Here is a 16135-nt window from a genome sequence, read left to right on the forward strand (position 1 = left end):
GGGGGGGGGGGCATGATGTGGGATAGGGTCTTCTTACGCGACCTCCATTGTAGTCAAGCGACAGCGATGGTTTGGCGGGGTTGATTACTAGCTTGCCGGCGACGGTGGGCACGATCTCGGCGGGCGGAATGTGTCGCAAGCCGGGACCGAGGCGGAGTGGCCGTTTTGGGTGGGTTGGGATTAGGGAGGGGTCAATTGCCTCGCCGGGGAGGACGAATGGGCCTTCTGTCGCCGCCGCCATCGTTTTGTGGTTGGCCACGCAATGGGAAGGTTTTTATGATGCAGCTGTTCCCATCATATGTTTCCTAGCTTCGAAAGGGTAGCTAGTGCATGAGGGCAAGTACTGTAGCTTTTTGCGCAAACAAATGCGCCAGTTACAAAGTTGCTGTTGGGCGTCATCCAATGAAGAACTGGATCGGCCAAAGCTAGCTCTCTTTTTTTTTTTCTGTGCAGCGGCGCGTCGAAAGTGGGGTGTCTTTAGAGCAAGGGTCTACCCTGCTCCGCGCTAGAAATTTTTGGAGGGAGGGAGGCTCCACGAAATTTTTGAACCGCCAGAGAGGCTCTAGGAATGTGAAAACCAAAAAAAAGCCCCGCCAAACAAAATACTCGGAAAAACGAAGTAGATAATAGATCGCTTCCCAATAGCGTCCGCATTCCGCTTCTCAAATACCATACACAAATTCATAAAAAATAAACACATCTCCAATCAGAGCTTTCCAAATGAGCGAAAACGGCACAAAGGGCGCTGTTGCGCCTGAGGACCGCGTGGTCATTGGCATCACTTTTGGCAACTCCAACAGTTCGATTGCCTACACCGTCGACGACAAGGCCGAGGTCATTGCGAACGAGGATGGAGGTAAGTACGACTGATATAGGGCCGACCATATTGCACTTGAATAGCTTGAGAGAGTACACACCAAATATTTCAATGATCTAACCAACAAGCTTGCTGTTCCAGACCGTCAGATCCCCACGATACTATCATACGTCGATGGCGAGGAGTACTATGGCGCTCAGGCCAAGGCTTTCCTCGTCCGCAACCCCAAGAACACCATCTCCTACTTCCGTGACTTTCTCGGCCAAGAGTATGTTCTATAACAGTTTCCATTCTACCGAATATTCGACGACATGGCTGACCCATACTCTTAATTCCCTGCAGCTACAAGTCTATCGACCCTACCCACTGCCATGCATCAGCACACCCGCAAGAAGCGAGCGGTGCTGTTTCATTCACCGTGAAGGATAAGGAGGGCGACGAGGAGTCAACGGTCCCCGTTTCAGAGGTCGCCACCCGTTACCTGAAAAGGCTGACAGGGTCTGCTTCCGATTACCTTGGCAAGAAGGTCACTTCGGCCGTTATCACGGTCCCGACCAACTTCAATGACAAGCAGCGTGAGGCCCTGATTGCTGCTGCCAACGCTGCCGATATCGAGGTCCTTCAGCTTATTTCGGAGCCCACTGCTGCGGTTCTGGCTTATGATGCCCGTGAGCAAGGAGTTTCGGACAAGATCGTTGTGGTCGCCGATCTGGGCGGCACCAAGTCCGACGTAGCCGTTCTTGCCTCGCGCGGTGGCATGTACACCATCTTGGCAACGGCCCACGATTACGAGTTTGCCGGTGTCGCTCTCGACAAGGTACTCATGGACCACTTCGCCAAGGAATTTATGAAGCGCCACGCCGGTGTCGACCCGCGCTCCAACCCCAAGTCGCTCGCCAAGCTGCGTCTGGAGTCGGAGAGCACCAAGAAGTCTCTCAGCTTGGGTTCCAACGCCTCGTTCAGCGTCGAGTCGCTGGCTGAGGGCTTCGATTTCTCTTGCACGATCAACCGCCTGCGGTACGAGACTCTTGCCCGCTCCGTCTTTGAGGGTATCAACCGTCTTGTTGAGAGCGCCGTCAAGAAGGCCGGTCTTGACGTTCTCGACGTTGACGAGGTCATCCTTGCTGGTGGAAGTGCACACACACCGCGCATTGCTTCCAACCTGGGCAACATCTTCCCCGAGTCTACCAAAATCCTTGCCCCGAGCACCACCCCGACTGCCATCAACCCCAGTGAGCTGCAGGCCCGTGGTGCTGCGCTGCAGGCTAGCCTTATCCAGGAGTACGAGGCCGACGACATTGAGCAGAGCACGCACCCTGCCGTCACCACGGTCAAGCACATCACCAACGCCATCGGCATCGTCACGCTGGAGGGTGACGCCGAGAACTTCACACCTGTTGTCGCACCTGAGACGGCAGTGCCTGCTCGCCGCACCGTCAGGGTCGCCGCCCCCAAGGATGGCGGAGATGTCCTGATTCGTGTTGTCGAGGGTGGCACCCACATCAAGGTCACCCAGCCTGAGCCCAAGCCCCAGAAGGCCAAGGCCAATGGCGTCCAGGTTGAGGACGCCAAGGAGAGCGACGAGGACTCGGACGATTCCGACGAGGAGTCCGAGGAGGAGGAGGAGAAGCGCGAGAAGGTCTGGAAGATGGGTGACGTGCTTGCCGAGGCGGCTATCAGGGGCGTCAAGAAGGGTGGCCAGGTCGAAGTCACGATACAGGTCATGGCCGACCTTGGCGTCACTGTCACTGCGAGGGAAGTAGGCGCCCAGGGTGGTGTCAGGGGTACATTGTGATGATTGAAGTTATGATTATTCTAGACTTTTGCTGAGGTGTCCTGCTGAAGGAAAAAAAAAAATTAAGATTACAAAGTTATAAACTGGAGAGTTCCTTTTTTTCGCCTTGGGGGGAGCTTATAGATTTATGAACGCGATACACAGGCATATATGAGGCCGTAATGGACCTTTCGTCAAGCTACTTTTTTGCCTCTTTTTTGACTTTGACGGAAACGCCTTTGATTTAAACATGGGGCGTGATGGTTGATCTCGGTATCATGACAAAGTACTAGCGTGCGTGTCTGCGTGCTTTCGGATTTAACTTGATATCTATTTGCCTACCTTCTTGTTTACACGGGCACGCTGGAGCAGACTCTCTATCCAGTCCATCAAGATCGACCCTATAGCTCGCCGAATCCCGGGAGCGAATCACTAAATGCTGCGGTTTCAATGAGATGGAAACGTTCCTGCCTCCCATAAACCCAGTCCCAGGTCTGGGTCCCCTCGTTCCAGTAAACGTCTTCCTCGAGCGGGAATACGAGTGTGGCGTTGCGCTCAGGGATCCAGTGTTCTGCCAGGAGCTCGACGCTATAGTATGTATTTTTCAGGAGGGGCAGGTCGCCGAGTATCGGGACGCCGTCTTGCAAGTTGGTCATTCCTGTTTGTGGGCTGTTGGGTTAGGGCTTTTCGGGGGAAATCAGGCAAAGACAGCTAGGAAATATGGTCAAACAAAACAGGTAGGTAGGTGACTTGCCTATCAATGTACCGGCAGAGTGGCCCCAGTCCCCGATGGGATGACAGTAGACCTTGCCAGAAATGCCTTCTTCCTTCATTTGCTGCCGAGAGGTCCTTAGGATGTCGTTTCCGGTGCTCCCAATCTTCATGCTCTGTCTCACAATGTCCTGCATCCGGTTGGCTTTCCTCAGGCCCTCCCGCAGGCTAGCGGGGATGTCATGCTCCGTCTCGCCGGGCCTGAGAACGTATCCCAGGTGCTGCGTGTCCGTGTTCAACCCGAGCGCAGAGACGCCAAAGTCCACATGTAGCAAGTCTCCATAATTGATGGGAGTTTCCTTGTTGACTTTAAGCATCCCATCGTTGTCGTCGGATAAGAAGCCAAACCCCTCTTGGACGATGCTGACGTCGGGATGGAACCAGGTCGAGTAGCCCAGCGCCTGCGTCTTTTCGCGGAACCACCACTCAATGTCCGTCGTGGTCGTGACGCCGGGCTTGACGACCTCGGCGCTGAACCCCTCGTTGACGACAGCCCACGCCGTCTCCATGAGACGACGGTACCATGCAGTCCTGCTCTCGACCGTCGAAGCGATGTACTCGACGGCCAGCATGGGCACCGTGACGAAGCGTTCCGTCCACGCCGTGCCGTTACCGCCGCCCTCGGTCCCGTTCAGGTGCCGCCTGAACGTCTCGAGCTCGCCCGCATGCAGACCCGATGCGAAGGCAACCTCCTCTGCCGCGTTGATGGCGATCTTGGCTGGTTGGTGACGGTCCAATACCTCGCGCAGCTGGGAAAACAGCACCTCTGGCCGGTTTTCGATCCAGGTGTACGAGGTCCTTGCATCGCGGCCCTCGTGATGCGCCGTGGACGACGACAGGAACAGCTCCAGGGTCCTCCGGCGCGCGCTGAACTGCTCCTTGCGCTTGAGGGACCAAAACACCGTGTCCTCGGCGTACTCGCGCTGCGACACCAGCCAGGCGTCGACGCCGTGCTTGGCCAGCAGTCCGGGGATCAGCGCACGACGCTCAGCAGTCCAGGCGTCCACGAGGGCGGCCTGGTCGCGCAAGGACGGCAAGGGTTGGTAGGTTGGTTGTTGATTATGCTGTGGCGCTAGGGGTGGCCGAGTCTTGGCAGTTCCTGGCGCTTCTGTTGTTGTTGTTGTTGTTGCAGCGGCTGCAGTTGACGCCGCTAGCAGCAAAGTGAGGGCACGGCCTAGATGCGTAATCATGTTCGCAGCGTGCATTTTTTTTTCACGATTGGCGGAAAGCAGTGACCATGGCTAAGCGACATGATCGGGTAGTTCGTGTGAGTTAATTAATTACAGACCTTATCCGACTGAGTTGCGAGCTTGTAGGGGGAAACTGGGTCCGATCCGATCGGACATGTTTGCGAAGCGGATAATGGAATGAATGGAACCCCTAACCCGAAACATATTTTCCGATGCTTACATTGCTACTATACTAGTCCCCTACTTAGATAGGTAAATCTTTAATAAGATAGGTAGCCAAATAAGTGGATACGGAGTACGTAAGTAGGAAGGTAGGAAAGTAGGAAGGTAGGAAAGTAGGAAGGTAGGAAAGTAGGAAAGTAGGAAGGTAGGAAAGTAGGAAGGTAGGAAAGTAGGAAGGTAGGAAAGTAGCTAAACAAATAAGCGAAAATTTGGTTGTATTCTCCTCAGACTATGTATATCCAAATTGAATTCTTCAGCTCGTGACGCTGGCTTTCGTCTAACCACATATACAGTAAAATCCAACAGACTGACACAAAGGCCATGGGGAGATATAAAAGCGATTGCCAGTTTCCAGGATCGCCAAGAAAATATAGTCCAAAGAAAGGAAAAGGAAAAGAGCCTTCGGGCCCAGAAGTTACAAAATATATACTGTACAGAAAAGAAATCCCCCTTTGCTCTTCATGTTCTTTTTTTTTTCTTTTTTTCTTTTGTCCACTTTTCCAATCGTATAGCTAAAAACCTTGATGGCTCGTTATTCTTGTGATAGAAGCACTAGAGCCGTATTATGACGTGACCAGTTTACTGAGTCAACGTTAAATCCTTCACAAATTGCTTCTCCCCTTTATTTCCTGTGGTCTCCCCATGTGCACGCTACCGGGCGTGAGAGAGAGAAAGGTTTTTTGTTGTTTTCTGTCTGCTGGAGAAAACCACAGTTTAAATCCACGCCTTTCTTTTTGTGTGTGGATGAGGGGGATCTACTCCTTTCTGGTTTGGATGGGAGTTTTTCTACAAGGCAATACCGGGTCCCTCCTCGTCAAACTTCTTACCAGTAGGCAAGGGAGGTTCCAGACGACCGGCTGTCCACATGCGGATGCGCTTGCCGTAATAGTAGACAAACGGCAGACCCAAACATGAAACTGCAAGCGCGATGGAGTAGATTGAAAAGCTCTTGAAGAAGCCCAGGTCTTGTACCCAATCAACTGCCTTGAAGGACATGATGAAACCGATAATGAGACGGAAGGAGGCAACGTTGATGAGGACGGGTCTGATTTATTTTGGAATTTGTTAGTTGTATGTTTCATTTAGATATCAAATGAGAGAATGGAAAGAAGAAAAAAAAAACTTACCCAGCATAGTTTGGGTAACTCTCGACAAGATACACGGCAAACAGGGCGTTGGCAGTCAAGAAGCTGAAGCCGATAAAGAAAATACCGACCAGGACGATTATACCCGGGAGCTTGTTGATGTTTTGACCGGCGTATCCAAACACAATTGGACCAATGATACCACAGATCAAGGGGAAGATGAGCGAGATGAGATGGGCCTCGGGCTCACGACGACCACCGTTACGGCGAGCGTGCAGGTTGCTGATGCGATCGGCCACGTAGCCGCCAAAGAACCACACGAAGGGACTTGCGATGACGATGGGGATGACGGCGAAGCCTAGCGTCTCGAACTTCCAGCGCGCGGCGATGAGCAAACTGGACCCGACCTGGCCTGCGGCTCCCTGCATGGAGATGAAGATGGAGTTGACGATGATGACCCAGAAGACGTTGGGGAAGAGGGTCGAGCGGGCCGTGTCCCAGATGGAGGCCGATGCCAGGCGCCACTCGTAGCTGACGTTGAGGATGCCAAAGTCGGACTTGTTGGTGCGCGGACCGTAGACTGCCGGGTCGAGACGTGGACGGGTCTCGCCGGGACGCAACTCGTAGACCTCCTTACCGGCCAGCTCCTCGACGCTGCGGATCCAGCGGGTCTCGGGAACGAAGAGTACCAGCAGGATGAAGGCAAAGACTCCCACGGACGATGTGATCCAGTACAGGAAGCGCCAGCCCTGGTGGGCGACGATCATGGGCGAGCCGATACCCAGGCTGACGACGATGAGACCCTGGGATGCACCGATGAGCGAGATGGCCTTGTTGCGCTGGTGGATGAACATCATGTCCTGGACGATGAGCGGGATCAGAGCCTCAACGGCACCGGCACCCAGACCCTGAATGCAGCGGGCGGCAAGATGGCTGTACAGACCGGTCGAAGCACCAGCCCAGAAGCCGCCGCTGAAGGCACAGACGGCCGACAGGAGCAGCATGGGACGCCGGCCGACTGCGATGGACATGGGCACCATGATGTACGAGGCGATACCGTTGACGAGGAGTGGGATGGATGAGAGCAACGACACCTGGTCGATGGGCGGGCCGCCGAGACCTGCAAGCAACTTCACCGGGTTGAGGTTGACCTCACCTGGAGGCAGGATGGAGCCAATGTCGATCTGGCCCAGGATCATAGGGTTGATGCCGGCATACTCGAGCACAAACACGGGCACCAGGGCTCCAATGATGAACTCTGCGGATAACGCCAGCGCTCCAAAGAAGCACAGGGCCGCGATGGCCGTCCACTTCCTCCACTCGGGCAGGTTCAGGGGGTCCTTGGGGTCTGGCGTCGGCATCGGGATATATCTGATCTGCCCGTTGGTGGCGAAGAGCTGTGATGTACCGACGACATTATCCTCTTTTGGTTCGTTCCTCAACCTAATCTCTGTCAGGTTCTCCGTCGAGTCGGTCGGCATCGACGACATCCTATAGGGCCGACTTATGTTCTTGTTCGACCTTCCAACCTCGGTCGACTTTTCTGGAAAGAGCGGCATGCTGAGCAGTTTTCTTTTCCCTTCTCAGCGGCTGTCAAAGCCGTGATGTGGTGGGGTATGTGGCTTTCTAGTGTCGAGCCCTGCCGCCTCTCTTTTATTAAAGGGACCGCTGCTCGTGTTGTTGTTGGTCGACGTGATGGTGCTAGGCGACTAACAAAGCACACTAGGCTTCCTTGGCGACTCTGGTATTAATCTTGTTATTGGGGGGGCCTGTGCTAGGCCTTTCTCGTCGAGCTAACGGTCTCTGACTGGGCTGGCAGCCAAGATGTGATGCATGAATAGTAGTGGTGTGAAGTGAGAGAGCCAATACAAGATCGATACAACACAAGATTCTGAAAATGGGGGGACACTGCAAGTCTATATCTACGTCAGCAATCCAAACCAGGAAAGAGAACAGAACAAAAAAATGTGGTAAGCCTCCGGTAAGAGGTTTCATCAGAACAAGGTTTGCTTTGACGGACAGCTAGCACACGACACTAGACCCTAAGAGCCCAGTCCCTCGGGAGCCACAGTGCATTGCATTACACAAAGAGAAAAAAAAAGTAGGGACGGGGACTTGTTCCCCAGTCATACGGAGGCGATTCGTTGCCGAAAGCGAGTTAATCTTTCTCCTTCTCCTCTTGATACTATTTCCTTATTCGTCCTTCCTTGTTTGCTGGCAGCTTCTTTGTTTTTCGTTTCTTTCTTTCTTTCTTTTTTTCGTCTGATGTTATCAAGTTACTTGCATTCCCTGACCAGTCTGAGACTTTGTGCGAGCGCGGGAAGTGCACACACCCACACGAACACTGGACATCCATCTCCAGCCAAGCTCGACATGACCTCCCCTCAAAGCCAACAAAAGCCAAAACAAACATCAGCCGAATGTGAGAGATATTGTGTGATGGGGGACCGGGTGTGTTTGGGTGGCCACATCCAATCAAGCCCGAGAGAGGTTCCTCCGTCTGGCTTGGCCTCTTTTTTGTCTAACATCCAGTGGTGCAAAGGAACTTTGACTTGTCCTCTTTTTTTTTCCTTGTGTGGGACTGACACGCCCATGAGAGCCCCGGTAGTCTCACACGAGCATAGCAAGATAAGATAGAGTGCTATAGGAGACACATGGCAAGGAGTAGATCCCAGATCAAACCCTCATCCTGGCCGACGACCACAGATCCGGGGTAGCATGAAACATGGATAAACTAACAAACGTGAGCTCAATTCTTCAGCCAAGCAAGCATATCTTGACCACTGACTGATTAAATTGACTTTGTGTTTAGTTTTTGTCTCTTCTTCTTGACAATGCGATGTCACGACTGAGCTCTTAGAAAGGACAGCCATGACCCCCGGAGAGTATTCCAATTATGACTTTGCCGATCCCTGTCATCGGGAGCATTGCTATTTTCAGCGGCAACCCCGGATTGAGTTGTCTTTTTTTTTTTTTTTTTTTTTTTTTTTTTTTTTTTACGGGGACAGGGCAAAGATCTAACCTAGATTAGAATTTTCTGGCTAAAAGAAACACCGGTTTTCCGCAGCATCTTGGCCTACTTCTTTTTACGGTACAGCACCTTTTTTTGGGTACTCTTATTTTTTATTATTATTTTTTTTTTTTTGGAAAGCTTAGGGTCCAAGCGGTTTGGGGTAGAGCCGTCAAGCCGTGTTGACCTGGAGTCTGACGGTGCTAAACGTCAACTAAAAAGGCTGCTTTCTCCTGATGCTGCCAAGTCACGTAGTGTATGGATAAGGAGATCGACACCTTGTCTTTGCTCTGCGCAAGCCTGTTGGTACACTTTGGTGGCGTGACGCTGTGGCTTTTCTGTGGCGCTTGTTCATCCAACCTTGGTCAGCTTGTCCCTGGCAAAAGTAAATAAGTCATGGACAATGTGAACTGGTTGAAATACGATGGTACCGCAGTAAAGATCTACCTTGCCAAAAAAGTAAAAAGAAGAAAAGAAAAAGAAATGGTGGAACGTTGCCAAGTGGGCGATGTCCAACTGCCGAGACCAACGATTGAACATGGTGGGACGTTGCCAAGTACAGCTGAAGTCATGTAAAGAGGGCTTGCCTTGATTCTGTGCAAATGCAAGACTGGACGAATATTACGCATTTTTTTTTTTTTTGTGTTTACGATTCGATCGGCGGTTTTTTGCTGCCATTGAGAGGTATCTTGCGAGATGCTTCAGTTGACCAGCCAGGTATTGGGTAAAACTACTTTGTCCGCGCAGGCAGAACGTCGTACTCGGCTCAAAAGGTCGACATTGACTGCCCTCTATCGAACTTACATTACAGTTAGTGGCAGTGCAGTGATTATCTGCTCGTTTGCCACATGTAGGGTTTGAGGATTGCTCGGGGTATGCTGTCTCCGAAGAGGATAATGTCACTCAAGTACTGTAAGCGGTCTTTTTTTTTAGCCTAAAATATTACTACCTTGGCTCGGTAGACCTTACTGTTTTGACTCTCTGTACAGTACCAAAAAAAAAGGTAAAAAAAAAAAAAAAAAATTGGTGCACAGGTAATGTAAGGTAGCAAGGTAAGTACGTATCTTGTCAATCAATGTCAAACATGAGACTAGCAGCACGCATAACAGTTAACCTGGATAAGCTTAGTACGAGAAAAAAAAAAACCAGAGTAGGCATGATACGGCGAGCAATGCAGGAGCGGAGAATAAAGATAAAATAAAGAATAAAGAATACGCAGTGAGAAAAGATTCAAAACTTTGTTTTGAGAGAGAGAGAGAGGGACGAATCGCCGAGGTACTTGCTTCCATGAATCGCGTCATCCGAAACACTGACGGAAAAATTTACCCAATTCTCTTCTGCATATATGTTTTGTTTTTTCATTTTGGTTTAATTACCTACCCTTACTGTATGTATGTAGTTGGTCTAGCCAGCCCTTGCAGTGGGGATGGACTGCGGGGTGGGTAATCTACGCAAGGCTTGTTTGCACTCACGGTGTGGGATCGGCGTGTTTTCGTGTTTTTACTTCGTACTCTACAGTGCACTACCACGTAGATAGATAGCATCGCCGGCTACCATTGAGCAGGTTGTTTACTACGTAAGGTAGGTGCATACTTTGCAACAGTAGGAAATAATGCAAATAACAGAACTAAAAACTGACATGCATACCCAGACATACGAAGTAGTCATTTCCCGGAAAGCTCCGTCCATACGCGAGGCTAAGAACAAAGCATAATGTGTGGGCTTTTTTTTTTTTTTTTTTTTTTTTTTTAATGAAGGCTCCCCATGAAAACTCTCTCTCTCTGTGTTGACTTGTTGGGTGCAGGACCGTAGAGCTCATGAGTTATGTACGAATACAGTAATGATGGTATTTTATTTTCTTGGCAAGGGGTAATAAAGAGAATCTAGAGTTATTATTTCGCATACTGAACCCCGACCCCTAACAATCCCTGAGTCTGAAAATGGAAGGCTTTGACTTTTTTCTGTCCCTTAACGTTCAATCGACTCCACCTCTACAGTAAATATACATTTATCTAGTCCAGACTTGGATATCATCTATCTTATCCTTTCCAAACTCCTTTCCATTGCTTTTCACCGCGATAGTCTCCCCAACAACCCAAAACCACCCTCGAGTTGGCTGCTTCTTCCTCTCCATATCCGTCGTTTCAAGATGCAAGTGTTGTGTTTCCCCTTTTACTCTAGGCTGTGCTGCCGCTCAAAACTGTAAGAACCAATCGCATCTCCTTGTTATCCCCTTCTCAAAGTTGTCGCGGGCGATAAACCACCAAACCGGGTCTTGTCGATCCAGTTCCTGTTTTTTTTTTTTTTCAGATGGGATGGTGTGACAGGGTAAAAGCTCGGAAAAAAAACAAAAAAAAAAAAAAAGAAAAAAAAAAACAGACATGAACTGATAGTTGTTTTAGACGTTTATATGAGCTTAACATAATAAATAGATGCGGCCTAATCTCCATTTATTTTTTTCTTGAATCATATGCAGCAACAGTCACTTGACAGATTGTAAATCTTCCAAGTACCACAAAAGTGTTGCACGTCTCTGCATACATTTTGCCATTCTTTTCTGCAGCAATCTCTGTCTTGCCCTGACAGAAAATAAAACACCACCAAACAAAGCAATGTACATATGATGGGATGAAGGCCGTTTCAGAACAGTCGTCTCCAGCTCCGGTCTGCTTCCCGTCCAAGATTTACATCCCTTGGGCTAATTAAACAAAATAAAAATGAACGAGCGCACAAGATCTGAAGGCGCATGCTTGCATTTACCCATCCAATTGATAGGAGATAGTCGAAAAGGGCACAGCATCTTCTGCAAGTCGGTGTTCGGTTTATATATCCACCAAGACCTGCCGAGCTTGATGTTATTCAGAAGTTTCATTAAGATCACGCTTTTTTTTTCAGTCCTTTTTTGTCCTGCCACGGATTCGTATTCCTCTTCCCCTCCAATCCTCAAAATAGCTTCCACGTGTGCCCATATTGTCCCAAGATTACAAACTATGTTTTTTGCGAAACAACAGATCATTCCATGGGTAAATATACTTTTCTGTACTCGAGTTGTTAAAGCATCTCGTCTCGTATATTGCGCGCGTGTCAAACAGTGTTCATCTACTTCGGGCCTATGACATCAACATCCAAAAACAAACTTACTACGTAGGTATCTTGTCTAATTCTTTATTTTCTTCGGACTGACCACAACAGGACTGGAATTGATTTGGATTCTGATTTTCCTACCAAGGTAACCAACCCCAGAGTGCGATCCTTGGAAATGGTGGCGACCCCAACGCAATTAGGCTGAATTTGCTATCAGTCCATCAGTCTTTACTGTTCAAGGTTATCAGAAATCTTAATTCATTATCAGTGAGCTAAAATGCCTTCCTTTATTTCGAGGGTCATGTTATAAAGCCCAGCACGATTGGTTATTTGACATACAGTGAGGTGGGCATGCAAAGGTAAGCAAGTAGGCAGGTGAGTAGGCAGGTGAGTAGGCAGGTGAGTAGGCAGGTGAGTAGGCAGGTGAGTAGGCAGGTGAGTAGGTAGGTAGATAGGTATGAAAGTACCCAAGTATGTACGAAGTAAATAGGTTGGGAAAATTCTAGCTTCCCAGTGTAAGAACTTCGAATGAACCACCAAATGACTTAGTAGCATCATCGAACTATAGCATGCGAGGGCACAGTCTGAAAAACATGTTTGTAATTTAGGCATCAGTCCGAGGGTCTTTCCCCATCGATAGCTATCGCGATTATGGTATCTTAACTAAAAAAAAAAAAAAAAAAGGTGATCAAGATAACAGTAAAGACTCAAAAAGCTCAAATAGTAACTGATGAAAATGAACAAAAATGACAAGCGCTATCTTGCAATGGCGTCATTTGACAAATGCTCTCATTCGATAACAAAAGAAAGGTGGATATCATGGTCTGATCAGAGTCAAACGTGTAAAGGGAGGGATAGTTCCTGAAATGATCAACCCCGTTCGTTTCCCGAATAAAGACTGAACTTCTCATCATCTCAGTCAGATCGAGCAAATCCAGCGGTATGGTTAGTGGGCGTGATTGTGAAATTACACACTGGGGTTCCCAGTCTGCGTGTCCGGCTTCATCATGGCGTGCCAATATTGCCTGTTTCTCTTAGGTATTAGGTCGGGATGATGCATAGCCGAGGTTGAGGAGACCGAAAGGGTTTCAAGGTCTCACTCAATCGTATTACGCTTCCCGACTTCCCGTATCTGTTGATGAGCAGTACTCATCGCCAGAATCAAGTTGCGAGCCTTCGTTCTGGAGTCCCAGCGAGGTAGCCATAGGGGATAACGGGCTGCTGTTGGACGTCGACGGCCACTCGGGCAGAGGTATCGGGCCGTGCCGCAAGCCGGTATTGTTCTCCATGGTCTTCTGGAGGATCTCTACGCGAAGGGCCCACCTTGCGCGAGCCCGTTGCCTCCTTTCAACGAACACGCAGAGAAGCGCATCGTCCTCGGCTGCGAACGCGGCTTCAAGGTCCTCTATTTCTTCATCCCGTTGATTCAGTAGGTTTTCCATCTCCTTCCTTTGGCGATCTTGCAGGTCCTCCATGTTCTTCGCCTGGCGGTCGCGCAGAACGTTTATTCGTGCCTGGTGAAGGCGCTCGAGGTCGTCACGCATATTATACTGCTGCCCAAGCTCACGTAAATCCCGCTCTGTTACAACTCGCGTCGGCATGCTTGAGTTATTTGGCGAGGTGGGTCTGTTGCCCACGCTTTCATTATTGGTCGTTGAGGGATTAGTATTGGGATTGACGCTCCTGCCCAGTCCGTCACAATATGCCTCCATGTGCCTCAGCCTTATCTTGACGCTTCGAGCACGTTGTTCCAGTGTGGCGCGCAAGTCCATTTCGGCTGCGATCTGACGGTCCTCGAGGTGCTGCGTGGTCTTAGCGTGCCGCTCCCTCATCTTCTCTACCTGGTCTGAGAATCGTTCCATCATGGCGACACGCTCTTCACTGTGCCTCGACCATAGTGACGATTTCGCCTCGTTCTCGTACTTAACGATCCGTTCCTTCTCTGCCGCCAGGGTCTCGGCCAGCTGTGCGAACTCGGTGCTTGCGGCTGTTCGTTCCAGTGCCACCAGGCGATCGGCCTCGGCGGCAAGGGCTGCTTGCTCCTGTGCCTCCTTCTCAGCTTCGAGTTCCTCCATTCGAGCCTCCTCCTCTAACCGTCTACGTTCCAGCTCTTCCTCGCCATTGCAGTAGTTGGGACAACCGACAGCGCTGTCCCATACAGCTCCGCAGATATAGCAAAATTGGGCTTTGCACCGGCAAGTCATGTGAGTACAGCCTTGCGAAAGTTCGACCAGTGTACGGCACTTATAACAGCGCCTCCATCCAGACTTCTCGCCCATCTTCAACACTTCATCGAGCTCAAAGTCGGCTGGACAGTCTTGTCCCAATGGATGGGCGTCTCGTTTGCACATGACGCAAACTCGGGACCGGCAATGCTTGCAGGTAACGTCGAATGGGTGTTTTGGATCGATCTTGGCCCGCGGCTTGATGAATTCGCCGCAAGCCGCATTCGGACAAAAGATTCGCGCCTCCCATGGTGTCGAAAATTGCAAGACAGCCTTGAGAAACGTCTGCTGCTCCTCATTGTCAAGTACAGCCTTGACGACATGTCCAGGTATCGGCTGAGTACAGCAACGTGGCGGCATCTTTGATTCGTCAGTTACAGACTGATTAACCATGATCTTGAGACAAGAACTGCAGTAGGTATGACCGCATGGCAATGTCTGGAGTGACTGAATCTTTTTGAAATCATCCCGACAACATATACAGGAGCTTTGTAGTGTTTAGTCAGCGATAATTTGTTCACATACGGGGAGCCATATCATAGAAAGTTCGGCAAAGGTAGGCGGTAGGCTATGGTCAAAACTTACATTGGCAAAGGTGACACGGCTGATCTCCGCCATCGCACCTTTGTTTTCAACGTACGTTTGATACTGATGAGACTCTTCCTGCTGCTGATGCTAAACAAACTGGGCGCTGGGTCCGGAACCACATGCGATTCCTTGACAAATTTGGGCTGCTTGAGGTTCGGGTCTACATGCGCGAGATATTTCTCGTATTGCGAAAAGCTCAAATTCCTTGATCTTTTCTTTGAGAGCTGAGGACCCTGCGGGTTGGAATTTGGTAAAACTGGCGTGGCGCTTACAGTCGAACCTGCGACTATTGAAAGACGACGTGGTGATGATGGGATATCGGTAACGGATATCCCTAAAGAGTCGTCCAAATCGCGTGTCGCACGCCTGGAAATGTCGACACCGTGATCGGCGGGTTGGTTTTCTGACGGCTCATGTGGTACTGAGAGGCGGGGAGATTGCGATTGTACTGTCGAAATTCCTAAAGCTGCAGCCTTTGCTGCCAAGGCCCTGTCTATCCCGGCCTCCGTAGAGCTACCCGAAGCCGAAAAGACTCGAGAGAAATACCTTGCCTCTGATAGTTCGGGAATGCGGCGGACGACGACTTCGGTAGAGCACATTTCCAGGTCTGCTGCCGAGGGCACGGTGGCAGACGTAATGACAAGGGAAACCATCGTGATAGTGAAATTTAGAGGAGCGGATTGGAGGGGAGCTGAGGAGGATGGAGCGGGGAAAAGTGCGCAAGCAAGGGTGCTTGCTGACGGTTCGCCTCACTCAATGTCGTATCGTCGCCAGTGATGCCAGTCGTGATTGAACCATGATAGCCGCGGAGAGGCCGGCTTTTCGGCAGACTGGTGAGATTCACTTGATTGAGAACGTTTGTTTGTTTTGACCTGGAGCCTTGTCGATACTTAGAAATTTCCGGGGTATCCTCAAGTTTTGTTCCTCGGTTCCGTGTTGTTATTGTAGTAGCAGTAGTTGTTGTTGTTGAATGATGACGTGCAATTCTGTGCCGGAGGCGGGCAGATGAATTGGCAGCCAAAGAAACAGGGAGTAGCAGCTTGAGGGCGGGCAGGCAAGGCAGGCAACTCCGCATTCACCGTTTCATCAACTGCTCGTCAATCGGGCCCGTCTCTAATCAAATACCGAGCTTTCAAATGTCGTACGGCAGGTCGTCCAACACAGCCTTCTTACAAAAGATATGCAAGATATCTTCGTCGGACTCTGTCGATTTCTGCAAGGCGTCGCGTGGGGAAGGTGATTTTGTGGTCAAAGTTGGGACGACAGAAATCCGTTATGGCAGAAAAAAAAAGGAGGGTCATAAATCTAATCTTGGGGCGCAGTGCAGGCGCAGAAGAAAAAAAAAGAAGAAATAAAAGAAAAAAAAAGT

At 50.1% G+C, this 16135-nt stretch overlaps 5 protein-coding genes across 5 annotated transcripts in view; 1 reads left to right on the forward strand and 4 right to left on the reverse strand.

Annotated features, from left to right (window-relative positions):
- PgNI_10532 (uncharacterized protein) overlaps window positions 1-309 on the reverse strand; it is a 1258-nt gene extending 949 nt beyond the window's left edge. Inside the window, exon 1 of the mRNA XM_031130503.1 lies at window positions 38-309. Within this exon, the coding sequence (XP_030979494.1) occupies window positions 38-241 (204 nt within the window). The 5' untranslated portion in view covers window positions 242-309. The remainder of the gene's footprint in view (window positions 1-37) is intronic.
- A 253-nt stretch (window positions 310-562) lies between these two features.
- On the forward strand, window positions 563-2793 carry PgNI_10533 (uncharacterized protein). The gene is made up of 3 exons (XM_031130504.1): window positions 563-856; window positions 959-1085; window positions 1160-2793. The coding sequence occupies exons 1-3, from the start codon at window positions 721-723 to the stop codon at window positions 2610-2612; spliced, it is 1716 nt and encodes a 571-aa protein (XP_030979495.1). The 5' UTR covers window positions 563-720; the 3' UTR covers window positions 2613-2793.
- A 199-nt stretch (window positions 2794-2992) lies between these two features.
- On the reverse strand, window positions 2993-4567 carry PgNI_10534 (uncharacterized protein; the record flags this gene model as incomplete). Its single annotated transcript, XM_031130505.1, has 2 exons — window positions 2993-3249; window positions 3358-4567. The coding sequence occupies 2 exons, from the start codon at window positions 4565-4567 to the stop codon at window positions 2993-2995; spliced, it is 1467 nt and encodes a 488-aa protein (XP_030979501.1).
- A 993-nt stretch (window positions 4568-5560) lies between these two features.
- On the reverse strand, window positions 5561-7418 carry PgNI_10535 (uncharacterized protein; the record flags this gene model as incomplete). Its single annotated transcript, XM_031130506.1, has 2 exons — window positions 5561-5819; window positions 5902-7418. 2 exons carry the CDS (start codon window positions 7416-7418, stop codon window positions 5561-5563), a joined length of 1776 nt encoding a protein of 591 aa, XP_030979502.1.
- Window positions 7419-12598: 5180 nt separating this feature from the next.
- Window positions 12599-16057, reverse strand: PgNI_10536 (uncharacterized protein). The gene is made up of 2 exons (XM_031130507.1): window positions 14764-16057; window positions 12599-14665 (listed from the first exon to the last, which is right to left on the reverse strand). Exons 1-2 carry the CDS (start codon window positions 15417-15419, stop codon window positions 13063-13065), a joined length of 2259 nt encoding a protein of 752 aa, XP_030979498.1. The 5' UTR covers window positions 15420-16057; the 3' UTR covers window positions 12599-13062.
- Between the last annotated feature and the right edge of the window lie 78 nt (window positions 16058-16135).

Source organism: Pyricularia grisea, chromosome VII (assembly GCF_004355905.1).
Source record: "Pyricularia grisea strain NI907 chromosome VII, whole genome shotgun sequence".
Taxonomy (NCBI): Eukaryota; Fungi; Ascomycota; class Sordariomycetes; order Magnaporthales; family Pyriculariaceae; genus Pyricularia; species Pyricularia grisea.

Bases quoted from the DNA above. Each gene is read 5' to 3' on its own strand.
- PgNI_10533 (XM_031130504.1), top strand. From the start codon at position 721: ATGAGCGAAAACGGCACAAAGGGCGCTGTTGCGCCTGAGGACCGCGTG. The intron at 857-958 runs GTAAGTACGACT...TTGCTGTTCCAG, and splicing joins CATTGCGAACGAGGATGGAG to ACCGTCAGATCCCCACGATA. The intron at 1,086-1,159 runs GTATGTTCTATA...AATTCCCTGCAG, and splicing joins CGTGACTTTCTCGGCCAAGA to CTACAAGTCTATCGACCCTA.
- PgNI_10536 (XM_031130507.1), bottom strand. From the start codon at position 15,419: ATGGTTTCCCTTGTCATTACGTCTGCCACCGTGCCCTCGGCAGCAGAC. The intron at 14,666-14,763 runs GTAAGTTTTGAC...AACACTACAAAG, and splicing joins GCCGTGTCACCTTTGCCAAT to CTCCTGTATATGTTGTCGGG.